The sequence below is a fragment of the Gobius niger genome (genome assembly GCF_951799975.1).
Source record: "Gobius niger genome assembly, chromosome: 11".
Taxonomy (NCBI): Eukaryota; Metazoa; Chordata; class Actinopteri; order Gobiiformes; family Gobiidae; genus Gobius; species Gobius niger.
The window spans coordinates 16,655,319-16,668,898 of NC_136862.1; the positions used below are offsets into that span (position 1 = coordinate 16,655,319).

The 13,580-nt window shown below is 42.9% G+C and overlaps 1 protein-coding gene across 1 annotated transcript; it reads left to right on the top strand.

Moving 5' to 3' along the window:
• Positions 1 to 122: 122 nt before the first annotated feature.
• On the top strand, positions 123 to 10,561 carry taf1 (TAF1 RNA polymerase II, TATA box binding protein (TBP)-associated factor; the record flags this gene model as incomplete). The annotated part of the gene is given in 40 exon segments (XM_079566516.1): positions 123 to 236; positions 318 to 441; positions 528 to 644; positions 729 to 848; positions 929 to 1,170; positions 1,247 to 1,462; positions 1,651 to 1,897; positions 1,900 to 2,187; positions 2,271 to 2,375; positions 2,456 to 2,623; positions 2,751 to 2,878; positions 2,980 to 3,087; positions 3,173 to 3,346; positions 3,425 to 3,598; positions 3,681 to 3,785; positions 3,858 to 4,058; positions 4,134 to 4,275; positions 4,598 to 4,728; positions 4,802 to 4,882; positions 4,980 to 5,129; positions 5,217 to 5,336; positions 5,427 to 5,602; positions 5,683 to 5,912; positions 5,995 to 6,202; positions 6,273 to 6,438; positions 6,578 to 6,789; positions 6,865 to 6,973; positions 7,063 to 7,161; positions 7,247 to 7,424; positions 7,507 to 7,574; positions 7,656 to 7,778; positions 7,912 to 8,004; positions 8,086 to 8,170; positions 8,242 to 8,309; positions 8,417 to 8,533; positions 8,757 to 8,864; positions 9,014 to 9,106; positions 9,259 to 9,478; positions 9,924 to 10,095; positions 10,174 to 10,561. Coding segments are annotated over 40 exon segments (6,000 nt in total). The 3' UTR covers positions 10,394 to 10,561.
• Between the last annotated feature and the right edge of the window lie 3,019 nt (positions 10,562 to 13,580).

A 13,580-nucleotide genomic window follows, 5' to 3' on the forward strand; every position in this document is an offset into this window, starting at 1 on the left:
ACTTTCTCGTCTCCTATCTCTCGTAACGCAGTTGTCATTGTTCTCGCTATTATTGTTCTGTTACATGTACTGTTACATTCACAGCGATTTTCTCTTTTAATCCAACTGATCTTTTCACCAGGATGTCAGATTCGGATAGCGATGACGACCAGGACCGTCCCTTTTCCATTACAGGCTTCCTGTTTGGAAACATAAATGAAGATGGTCAGTTGGAGGGCGACAGCGTTCTTGACAATGTAAGTTTATTGTTACTCTTGTTAGAAGTTGCTCATGTTAATCTGTTTTGTCTAAATGTCCATCCTTTAATGTGATTGCAGGAGTCCAAGAAGCATCTGGCCGGCTTGGGCACACTTGGGCTTGGATCGCTCATCACCGAAATAACAGCAAATGAAGAGGAGAGTCCAGGGGAAGCCAAAGACTCCACTGCTGTTGATGCAGAGGGTGAGCATTATAAAGTGAAATGAGCTTTATGAACATCAGGTATGCATGAAACAATATTCTTAATTACAATTTGTGACGATCTCCAGGTTGGGTGAAAAGCACTGAAGATGCGATCGATTATTCTGACATCAGTGAAGTTGCAGAGGATGAGACAAAAAAGTATCGTCAGGCAATGGGCTCACTGCAACCAAGCAGAAAGTCTGGTAATTTATTATTTAAGGGATTGTAGCTGTTGTTCTTATTGCACCATTCTGAACTTGTATTTAACTTGTTTTACTTGTTTGAAGATGATGACGATGACTATGATGCAGACTGCGAGGATCTTGACTCCAAGCTCATGCCACCACCACCTCCACCAACTGTTCACGCAGCAGCGAGGAAAGATGAACCTGCTCAGAGCGCAAGCGGTATGACCGGTGAATTGTAATTGCACAGCCCAAATATTAGCCACATAAAATGCAATGAGTATAACTTCATGTGTCGACAGTGGGAGAGGAGGGCGACGGCATCATACTGCCCTCTATTATTGCACCGTCTTCTACTGGAGACAAGGTTGATTTCAGTAGTTCTTCCGATTCAGAGTCTGAAACCGAACGTCCGTCACAAAAGTCTGGTTCGGGAGGTTCCCCAGACCGACTCACCCTCCCTCTAGCTGGAATCATGCAGAAAGATGCCGCCAAAGCCTTGCCAAGTGTCACTCAGCTGTTCCCACAGTTTAGGCCTGGAAGGGTAAAGTGTTAACCTTCATACAGAGGTTTAGCAAAGCTGTATTCATTTTGTAATATTATCGCATATACTCTGCCAGGTCCTCCGATTCCTCCGATTGTTTGGTCCCGGAAAAAATATGCCATCTGTTTGGAGAAGCGCCCGAAGAAAGAAGAAGAGAAAGCATAGGGAACATCAGCCGGGGACTCCACCACCTGAAGGGGAAAGCTTGGAGCAAGGGCAAGAGAAGAAGTCTGGATGGGTCTATGAGTATGCCGCACCTCCTCCTCCAGAGCAGTGTCTCTCTGATGATGAGGCAAGTCTTGTGTTATGTTTTTAATTGCATATCTTTGCAAACAACAAAAACATGCCTCTGTGACATGTTCTATATATCAAACCTGGTAATAGAAATGACTATGCAAACTGCAATTCCATCAACTGGCTCACTCCTATTGTGCTGTTATTTACTGCATTTCTGAATGTAATCAACCCCTTTCTTTTTAGATTACCATGATGGCTCCAGTAGAATCAAAGTTCTCACAGGCCTGCGGTGATGGAGACCAGGAAACTGAGACCCGGCCCAAAGTAGCTGAATGGAGATATGGTCCCGCTCAGCTTTGGTATGATATGCTCGGCATATCAGAAGATGGAAGCAATTTCAATTATGGCTTCAAACTAAAGGAGATAACCGATGAGGAGGACGAGCAAGACACCCCTGAGGTTATAATGGACATTGCAGAAGTGGTTTGTAACTCCAGACTGTTCAAGCAATAAATTCATATATTTGCTTTGGTCTAATTTTTTCTTTTTACTCAATACAGTCCAATGAACAGGAAGAAGGTGAAGAGGGGAGTGATAAAGAGAAAAAAAAAATTGAGAATGAGGTGTTTTTGATGGTCACTCAGCTGCAATGGGAGGACGACATTATCTGGAATGGAGAAGATGTGAAGCATAAGGGAACCAAGACCCAAAGAGCCAGTCTGGCAGGATGGCTGCCCTCCAGCATGACCCGCAATGCCAATGCTTACAATGCTCAACAGGGTGAGCATACAGACCGGCTTATTTGCTCTTTGTGCAATAATATACTGATGCTTTTGCATTATAATTTATCTTTTATTCCACAGGACTAACAAGAAGTAATTCGCAACTTGCCCCACCTCCTTTACCCCCGGCACCAAAAACCATAATCTCCAGCTCTAAGCGGGACAAAAATAATCAGGATAATCAAAGTACTAATTTAGTTTATATAATTTCATTTATATATTTTTTTGTTTTTTATGTAATGTCTGTTGTTGTCTCTCTTCAACAGCATCTCATGAAGATGACAATCCATGGTTTTCAATTTTTCCCATTGACAATGAGGAGCTGGTGTACGGACGCTGGGAAGACAACATCATCTGGGATGACCAGGAAATGGATCACCTACTCACTCCACCTGTTCTTACTCTAGATCCAAATGATGAGAACATTATTCTAGGTAGAGTCATAATAGATAAAACATATTATCATCCTTCTGTTGTTTGTAGTTTAAATGTATTATTTTGTTGGTTTCATAATTAAGATGCTATTTGACCATTTCTATTGTGTTCTTCTGTGTTCTTAAGAAATTCCGGATGAGAAAGAGGAAATCACGTCCCACTCACCGTCAAAAGAGAACAAGAAAGAAACGGCACTCAAGAAAAGCCGCATCTTGCTTGGCAAGACGGGAGTAATAAAAGATGAGCCGCAGCAGGTACGAGGAAAGCAGGTTATTTCTTCATTTTAAAGTATTGTTCTAATACATAGGCTCAGGGGACAATTGTTTTAGACTGATGAACGTTGATTTCTTTGCAGAACATGTCCCAGCCTGAGATAAAGGACCCATGGAACCTCTCCAATGATGAGTTTTACTATCCCAAACAACAAGGCCTGAGGGGCACCTTTGGTGGCAACATTATTCAGGTCAGTAAAGTGGTTCAAATGCATCCTGTCTGTTGTGATCAGCAATCAGTTGTCCAATTTTCATAGAAAATGTTTGCTTTTACAGCACTCTATCCCTGCGTTGGAGTTGAGGCAGCCTTTCTTCCCTACTCATATGGGACCTATGAAGCTCCGTCAGTTCCATCGTCCAGCTTTGAAAAAGTATTCCTTTGGCGCTTTGGCTCAACCCGGGCCACACCCAGTTCAGCCTCTGCTCAAGCACATCAAGAAAAAGGCTAAGGTTGATATATTTACATTTGCATTGATTTATTGCACTGTATTTGTGTTTTATAAACAAAGTGTACATTTTTTTGTGCAGATGAGAGAACAAGAGCGTCAGGCATCAGGTGGTGGTGATATGTTTTTCATGCGAACTCCTCAAGATTTAACCGGCAAAGATGGAGATCTAATTTTGGCAGAATATAGTGAAGAATACGCACCCTTGATAATGCAAGTGGGAATGGCCACCAAGATAAAGAACTACTACAAACGAGTGAGTCTCAGATTTCTTATCCACGAGTACAGTAACTAAATGTGTTCAAGTCTCAACTTGTTCAAAATAATATTTTCTTCAGAAACCAGGTAAGGACCCAGGAGCTCCAGACTGTAAATATGGAGAAACTGTGTACTGCCATACATCACCGTTCCTTGGATCTCTGCATCCTGGGCAGCTGCTGCAGGTGAGTTTATTCCTGGGTTTTGATGATATTGTTGTTAAATAGTACATGTACTGATATGTAAATATGTTGTAGGCTTTTGAGAACAATCTTTTCCGTGCGCCAATTTACCTTCACAAAATGCCAGAGACAGACTTTCTGGTCTTGCGAACTCGACATGGATACTACATCAGAGAGCTGGCGGACATTATTGTAGTGGGTCAGGAGTGTCCACTGTTTGAAGTCCCGGGACCTAACTCCAAAAGAGCAAATACTCACATTAGAGACTTCCTACAGGTGTGTGACCTTAGTCGGCAGTAAATCAATGAACCTGCTTCACTGATGTTAACCTGCGTGTTCTGTTGCGGACAGGTATTTATTTACAGGTTGTTCTGGAAGAGCAAAGACCGGCCCAGAAGGATCCGTATGGAAGACATCAAAAAAGCTTTTCCTTCACACTCTGAGAGCAGCATTAGGAAGCGTCTTAAACTTTGTGCTGACTTTAAGCGCACAGGTACACAGGAGTCTTTTCATCCTTTCATACCGTCATTGGCCTGAGTACTGTCTGCCATGTTCACAAAGTGTCAGGGATATGTTGAGGTTAAGTTTGAACAGTGAGCTGTTTGAGATCCACAGTGTGTGTGCCCAGAACTAACAGGCAGGAATATGAGAAGGCAAAGAGCTTTTAATTTCTACAACTATGGAGTTTTCAATGAAGGTAAGCTGTTGTAAGGACAGTGCAGTTCTCTGTGCACAATGTATTCAAACAGCTGTTATGTTGAGTTTCAAACCGGTTGTGGTTGAGAATTGTTATAAAATAAAAAATGTTGTGCCAGGAATGGACTCCAACTGGTGGGTGCTGAAGCCTGACTTCAGATTACCCACTGAAGAGGAGATCCGAGCCATGGTGTCTCCAGAGCAATGCTGTGCGTATTATAGCATGCTGGTGGCAGAACAAAGGCTGAAGGTAATCCTGATTTGTACACACAGTGATATGTTACATCTTATACTGTATCCACTAAGTATATTCCAATCTTTAGGATGCCGGTTACGGAGAGAAGTCGTTCTTTGCTCCAGAGGAGGAGAATGAAGAGGACTTTCAAATGAAAATTGATGATGAGGTAGTTACATTAATTGCAATACCAGATTCTGTTATAGGGCTGCAGAAGAATAGTGGGTTACCGTAGAACTACTTAATGACAGATTCCCTGTTTCTAGGTCCGCACAGCTCCTTGGAACACCACAAGAGCATTCATTTCAGCCATGAAGGGAAAATGTCTGTTGGAGGTCACTGGTGTGGCTGATCCTACTGGCTGTGGAGAGGGTTTCTCTTATGTCAAGGTGCCCAACAAGCCCACGCAACAGAAGGTTTGTCTTAAGTTTAAGGCCTGTGTCTGAGGTTTTTGAGAATCTTTTTTCAAACAAAGGACATGTACTTTCTCTGTGGTTTTGTAGGATGACAAAGAACCTCAGCCTGTTAAAAAGACCGTCACAGGAACTGATGCTGATCTGAGGAGACTTTCTCTGAAAAATGCCAAGCAGCTTCTACGCAAGTTTGGAGTTCCAGAGGAAGAAGTAAGGATTTTACCTTTTTTTTAGATCATTTGTAAATTGATTTTGTAGCATCAAGTTTGGTGACAATAATTAAATGTTTGTCTGTGTTAGATAAAGAAGCTGTCTCGCTGGGAGGTGATCGATGTTGTGAGAACGATGTCCACAGAACAAGCCCGTTCAGGTGAAGGACCCATGAGCAAGTTCGCTCGAGGCTCACGTTTCTCTGTGGCAGAGCATCAGGAGCGCTACAAGGAGGAGTGCCAGAGAATCTTCGACCTACAGAACAAGTCAGACCTCTGTGTTTTTGTGTTTGAGGTATTTTGTTTGAGCATGTTTTATGTGACAAACATTTTCTAATTCATCCCAGGGTTTTGGAGTCAACGGAAGTGCTGTCCACTGACACGGACAGCAGCTCAGCAGAGGACAGTGACTTTGAGGAGATGGGGAAAAATATCGAGAACATGCTGCAGAATAAAAAGACCAGCTCACAGCTTTCCAGAGAGCGTGAGGAGCAGGAGAGGAAGGAGCTGCAGAGGATGCTGATGGGAGAGGAGAGTGACCGAGACAACAAGGGCCGTAAAGGACGGAAAGGTTTATGTAAGTTTGAGGCATGTGTGATATGCTAGTCCGTTTTCATCTTCTGGAATCTTTATACTACTTCATTTCTGTTTTTTTTTAGCTAGCGCTATGTCCACCGGCTCCCACAAGGATGATGACACTTGTTCAGTCACCAGTCTAAACTCATCAGCCACAGGGCGCAGGCTTAAGATTTACCGCACGTTCAGAGATGAAGATGGGAAAGAGTATGTCCGCTGTGAAACCGTGCGCAAGGCCTCTGTCATTGATGCTTATCTGAGGATCAGAACCACAAAAGATGATGATTTCATGTAAGATGCTTTAACATTATTGTTTCTCTTTAAGTCAAATAGCAAGGCTAAGAATGTTTATATTTTGCAGACGGAAGTTTGCCCTTTTTGACGAGCAGCACAGAGAGGAAATGAGGAAGGAGCGACGCCGCATTCAGGAGCAGCTGCGGAGGCTTAAACGAAACCAAGAAAAGGACCGGTTCAAGGGGCCTCCAGAGAAGAAGGCCAAAAAGGCCAAGGAGAGGCCAGACCTCAAGGTAAAAGTAAGCTTGCTGACTTAATACTTTTTTTCTTCCTTTCTATTTTGTTGCATTTGCATCCTCGTTTGCTCTATTAAAAGACTATTTTACAGACTCATTGTTTTCGCGTTCCTTAATGTTTTCCTCTATTCCCTAGCTAAAGTGCGGTGCTTGTGGTGCTATTGGGCACATGAGAACCAACAAGTTCTGCCCACTGTACTATCAAACCAATGCTCCGCCGTCTAACCCTGTGGCAATGACTGAGGAACAAGAGGAGGAACTGGAGAAGACCGTTATTCACAACGACAATGAGGAGCTCATCAAAGTGGAGGGCACCAAGATTGTACTGGGCAAACAGCTGATCGAAAGGTATCAACATTGGACATTTATAGCTTTATTGGGTTATGATTACTATTTTTAAAACAATTGTATTTATTTTTGAAGTGCTGATGAGGTGCGAAGAAAGTCTTTAGTGTTGAAGTTCCCCAAACAACAGCTTCCACCAAAGAAGAAGAGGCGTGTTGGCAGTGCTGTGCACTGTGACTATCTAAACGTAAATACTAGTACATTAAGTAGATTGTGTTGAAACTGTTTAAGTGACCAAGCTTCATAAATGTGGCATTTGCACACTGTTTTGTACAGAAACCACACAAGTCCATCCATCGTAGGCGCACTGACCCCATGGTAACGCTGTCTTCAGTGCTAGAGAGCATCATCAATGACATGCGGGACCATCCAAATGTAAGATATTCCTCAATAGAACAGCCGTTTATTGTCAGTGTTTTCATTTGGGTTTATTGTAAATCATTGTTCCTACGTCCTACAGACTTACCCTTTCCACACGCCTGTAAATGCCAAGGTTGTGAAGGACTATTACAAGATCATCACTCGCCCCATGGATCTGCAAACACTGAGAGAAAATGTACGAAAGCGACTGTATCCGTCAAGAGACGAGTTTAGAGAAGCTGTGGAACTCATCGTTAAGAACAGCGCCACCTACAATGGTATAAACATACTTCACCTATTCGCTTGTAACATGAACCTTTTAGTAAATGTTATATCATGATTTTTTTCTTTCAAACACAGGCGCAAAGCACCCAATTACACAAGTAGCACAGTCCATGCTCGACTTGTGTGATGCAAAACTTAAGGAGGTGAGCACAGACATTATTAGTAGATGACTCATATGGTTGTATGGTTTACAAGTTCAATATGTTTAATTTGCATGTTTGCAGAAGGAAGACCGGTTGGTGAGGCTGGAGAAAGCCATCAACCCCTTGCTGGATGACGATGATCAAGTTGCTTTCTCCTTTATTTTGGACAATATTGTGACTCAGAAAATGATGGCTGTGCCTGATGTGAGTCATTTTCCTAAAAGGGCCTTTTGTTTTACTAATTTCTATAATGAAGGTCAAAAGTTATTAAAACATCAAGGGCGTCTTACATTATGCTGATGAACTGCAGCTCACGACTGTGTTTTCTTCTGCGCAGTCATGGCCGTTCCATCATCCTGTCAACAAGAAATTTGTGCCAGACTATCACAAGGTCATCGCATGCCCCATGGACCTGGAGTCTGTCCGTAAGGTGCGGAATGGCACGCAGCTATTTATAGTTTTCGCAACAGAAATAACTTGTCACTGAAAGCATTTTGTGCATATCTTCCAGAACATTTCCAAGCACAAATACCAGAACCGAGTAGTTTTCCTCTCAGACATTAGCCTCATCTACAACAACAGCATCAAGTACAATGGTAAATTCACTTGCTTTCATTATGAAATTGCCAAAAAATCAGAACATTCATTTTTGATCAATGGATTACAGGCCCAGACAGTCCTTACACCAAAACAGCCCTGGACATTGTCGACGTGTGCAAGCAGACCTTGGCTGACGTACGTTTACTTTAAGGAAACTTTTTTTTTTAGACCTTTCATTTGTTTTGAAATTGTGGATAGAACCGTACTATATAATTACGTTGTTTATCTTCGTGTACCCACAGTATGACGAACACTTGACTCAGTTGGAAAAGGACATTTCCACTGCGAAAGAGGCTGCCCTGGATGCAGCAGACCTCGAGTGTTTAGACCCAATGACTCCTGGGCCTTATACACCACAGGTAAACCCTCGAGGCAGCTCTACACACTACACCAGGCCTTGTAGCACCATTTCCTCTTTATCCTGATTGTTTCTGCACTAACCCCTCATGTTCCTTATCTTAAATTAACTGTAGGTGCTTGACTGTAGTCTCTTTACCCTTTGTCTTTCTCCTTTCCTCCTGTTTTTGGTTCTGTCCCTCTCCCTTGTGTGTGGGGTGCGCTCCTCTGCTTGGCGCGGGCCAGCCTGTTGACCTGTTTGACAGTGGGGCATCAGGAAGCATGGCAAGAGAGACCAGCAGTCTGTTCTCTGAGGGACCTCTAGTGGTTGCTCCAGAGAAGAGAGGGGGTCAGGTATGCGTGAGTTTAGATATAACGCTTGCAGCCACACTCCAACTCTTCTTCACTTATCCTGACTTGAACCTGGTTGTTGAAATTGTCTCTAAATCGTTAGGATTAATGTATGGATTCAGTTTTAAGTGTAATCCTTACATTTTTATCAGGGTCGCCACAGAAGACCAGGGGAAGAAGAATCCGATGTGGATATTGAAGGTTTTGAGGAGGATGATGATGGAAAACCCAAGACCCCTGCTCCTGTAAGACATTTTACATGCCCAGTGCTTGTAATGCATCTGGAAATCATGAAATGAGAATCCTATGGAATGTTCACCCTAAAACATTCGGTATACCAACCTGAATCTTAGTAATGACGTGGCTTTTCTAACTTGAACTCTCTGTGCTGTGAAAGGCGGAGGATGCAGAAGGAGACCTTGAAGACGAGGATGATGATGACGACATGCTGCTGCCCCCTCGCAGACGGATGCATGACGACGACGAGGAGGAGTATGATGAGGGCGAGGACAGCAGATTGACCCGTGCCGCTCAGTCCAGTGTGCTGTACCAGGACCTGCTCATGTCGGACGGAGAGGATGACGCCAGCGAGGAGGAAGGAGACAACCCCTTCTCCTGTGAGTGTGGACCCACTTTAAACACATCTGCTGTTTTAAAAATTAAAAAAAAAAAGATTTATGGTCTGTTGGGTCACCACACATCACCACACTTTGAAATATGTATCTATGTATGATGCTGAAAGGTTTTAATCCAACTTCCAACTAATACTGTATAAATATTGAGTTCAAAAGATTTATTATTTATTGTGTAAAATTTCACCCAGTAAGAGACTAGATTACAATCATTAATTGGGGGGAGACTTGTTACTTTCCTGGAAGTGGGACATCACCGGCTTATTTCCATGGAGATGTTGCTGCTTTCCTTTCACTAAAGTTAGCCAAACATGAGGCGTAAAGATATTAGGTCCACTTCCAAATGCTGTTTATTGATTAAAGCTTTGTGATATAGTATAACCTGGAGTGTTCTGGCTTTAAACACTTTTGTGGTTTTGTTTATTTTTAGCCATCCAGTTGTCAGAGAGCGGCAGTGACTCGGACAGAGAGCTGGACGTCAGACCTCAGCCCCCGCGGAGGACCCAGGAGACGGCCCGGATGGGAATGGAACAGGATGAGAGTATGATGTCATACGAGGGGGACGGGCCAGACGAGCCTCATTTGGAGGACAGCAACGTCAGGTACACGTTTTTAAAGCTACAAACGACATTCACGCTTGGGTTTAGTAGCTCTATTAAAGTTTTTGTTTCCGTGTTAAGCTATGGGAGTTATGAGGACCCGGAGAGCCGCAGTCAGATGCCACCGTCAAGCTTGGGGAACGGAGACGAGTACGGCATCAGTGAAGAGGAGGAGGACGAGGAGGATGAAGCTCGCAGGAGAGGACCCGCTGTGCTGTCCCAGGCCCAGCTCAGTGAGGATGAGGAGAGCGAGGAGTTCAGGTCCATCGGAGGAGACAGTGACATGGACTCGGATAACTAGTGAAAAAAATATGTGAAAAGTTGGACTTCACTGAATGTAAATGTGAATTTTGTAAATACTTATCTGCACTGTACACATTTCAGCATTATTTTATTTTATCTTAAGCATCATTATGAGCCTGGCCTTATGTTGTTTTACGTTTTGTACAGTTTTAGTTGGTGCCCTACAGGAAACGCCTGTAAAATAAAGAGATGTTTTCAGACTATACAAAACACAGTGGTTATTGTGTCATGTACACAGGTGGCTAAACCTTTATCAAACTAACCAAATATAAAGCTTTATTAGATGCATGTTTGCTTTTTGACTGTTGACAAAATGGCCACAACAAAAAGTACAAAAACTGTATTCACATCCTCGTGACATGAAAACAAATGTACCTGCCTTAACCGTGCAATAGAAACCACTCACTTCCTGATCACAATGTCACCCATTTTCGGTTTCTTTGTGCCTGTGGCGAAATGGAGTGTACGCATTTACATTATTTACATTCTGAATTGAACTCTCGATGTCCAAAAAAACAATCATCTCAGTGTTTACTCTCATTTGGCTTCTGTTGCCATCTGCATACCCTCTATATATGGTCTTCCTTTGCTCTTTCAAGTCAAATATTAACTCCTCTGATAATGGGTTTCCCCTTCCAGTGCCATAAGACGTGCACTACACCTTGTTGCCAAAAGTTAAGTTCGGCATTTTCGTTGCAATTGTCGTCCACTTCGGGGTCCGGCAGAAGCTCTTGAGTTTTGAGGTGATGTGAAAGCTCTGTCCGGAGAGGAAACCTGCTGTGGGATCCTGCATGGGCTTAGTGAGTGGGACCTCTGGCATCTTTTAATGGCCGTAGACTGGAGTGGCATATATGAGTCTCGATGGCGTGTCGAATGAGATGATGACCTGCAACTCGAGCTTGTCCTTGCGGGTGATACGCCTTGAACATGAAAAGAATTGGCTACTTTTAGTCACACACATTAATGAGTGAATGATTCTGCAGGACAGGTTACTCTACCTGGTCTAGGATGGATGATCTGGTCAACATTAAAGTCATCGATGTCTAGGCTCCGACTGCTCCTCAGTGCTTGCAGAGATCGAAGACTGGTGCGCAATGGTGAGCTGGACTTATTTGATGAACCTAATATTCAGAATATTTTTGTTTTACACCATTCAAACAAAAAAATGTAAAGTACTTTATTCTTTAAAAGTGTCGAGACCTTGGTTCTGAGCCCGCTTGAGCACCTTGTACTGATGAAGTCTGGTTACTTTGGGGCTCAGACAGCTCTTCTCAGTCGCAGCTCTTGCTGGGTCAGATGACTGATCGGAAGGAGCCTCTGTTCTTTTTCCATAAATGAGGTCATAAGAATCTGCTGCTGTGGTGTTAGAGCGGGGAGGAAGTCTGAAGGGTGACTCAGGGCTTCTGGGTGTGTAGACAGACTCCTGTCGCAAACCTACAAAACAGACCACATGTAAGCTCTACTGCCTACTCCGTCATCTCAGCGCACCACACAAAGACACTATTTGGGTCTACGCGCACTGGCTTCCTGTAGACGGGCCATGTCGTACACATCTGTAATGTTTTGCAAGCGGTAGTTGGAGCCAGGTGTCATGTAGTCTGCATCTGTAGAAAAACATGATCAGGGTATCATCACATTCTTACTTATTAAATTACCTACTTAAATGAGAGAAAACAGATATGTTACCAAAGGAGTCGATTGTTGAACTCAAAGAGGTTTTGTCCACTGATGAATCAAAGGAAAAGATGCTGGTTTGTTGTAGACCTGGATGCCTGTACTCATGCGTGGATTCTGATGAGAGAAAACCAACACTTTTTTTAAAAAACATAAACATTTTAAAAGTAAAGCAAAAAGCAAATTAACTTACTTATGTTCAGCCTTTTTATCAACTGTCGACAGGCTGCCTCCATCTCTGGACTGCGGTTATCCAAAACATGTCTGCACCAGCTGAGAGCAGGCTCTGTTTTCTCCACAAATGCAACACTTTTGGTTGAAACGTACAACCTGACAAACCCACAAATAACATGAATGTAGACGACAGGCAGGTTTCTTTACTTTACAGCACTGTAATATCCTGATAATAGTATGGTAATGAGGGGTAACAACCAGGAACATGCATATTTTTTACTGGGTTTGGATCAGTCTTAATTACTGTGAAATCCATTTTGTGTATGTCCTGTTTCTTCATAATTACCATGTTATTACACTTTTAGTTGCCATGCTGTACTGTGTTGTAAAGTTATTAGTTGCACCAAGGGTTTGAGAGAAACTTAATCTTCAATCTCTGTAGCTTATGCCCTTTACAAGTTGTAGAACTGACAATAAAGCTGACAAATGGATATGATCACATACCAGCTCTCTTCATTCTCCTCCAGTTTCTCTACATCTATCAGATCCACTGCATCCAAAGCTGACAGTTCATTAAGCCCAATTTCCCAAATGTCTTTAGAACAATCATAGCTGTACATTAATCCGTCGATCGAACTCGTGGGCGCAGGTGAACTTGACCCAGACTTGAGAGTTTCCAGTCTGATCCTGGCGTCCTCGGCGTAAGATCCGCTGTAACTGTGCGTCCAATTGTTGCAGTAGGGGTTTGAGTTTCCATCCATCCGCAGAGAAGAACATCTATTGAGTAAACTGTCTTCTCCATTGCAACAATATCTGCTGCTTTCCTCGTTAAGTTGGTTTTGTATCTCCATTTTGCAAGTATATTCCAAGAAATGTCAAAGTCTTTTTTCAGTTTTACCTCATAATGGCTTCTCCAAAGAGGCAATAATCAAAATGTCAAGAATACCCTTTCCTTCGCTGCTTGAATACACCTTTCTATTGACCCAGATCTATGCATTGCTCCGTTGAGTAAAGACACGCAACAGATTGGATGGGTTTAAAGAAGCAACACAAGCTTATGTGGATTAAACTGTTGGTAACGTGCAGCTAAGGGAAGGCAAATACTCCTTAACATCCCTGTGGCTGATTACTGTACAATAGGGCAGGGCTTTTAAAGTCTTACAGTTGACACATTACATTTGTGAACTGGACAAAACAAATGCTTGGTTACTCAATGCACAATGTCAGTGTTGTGCCTCTGAGCATTTCTTTCGGTACTTTCTATTTTAATTTAGTTTACAGACGGCGTCAGAGGAAGCCAAAACTGAGAAGTGTTGTTGGATCAGATTATGCTGCGA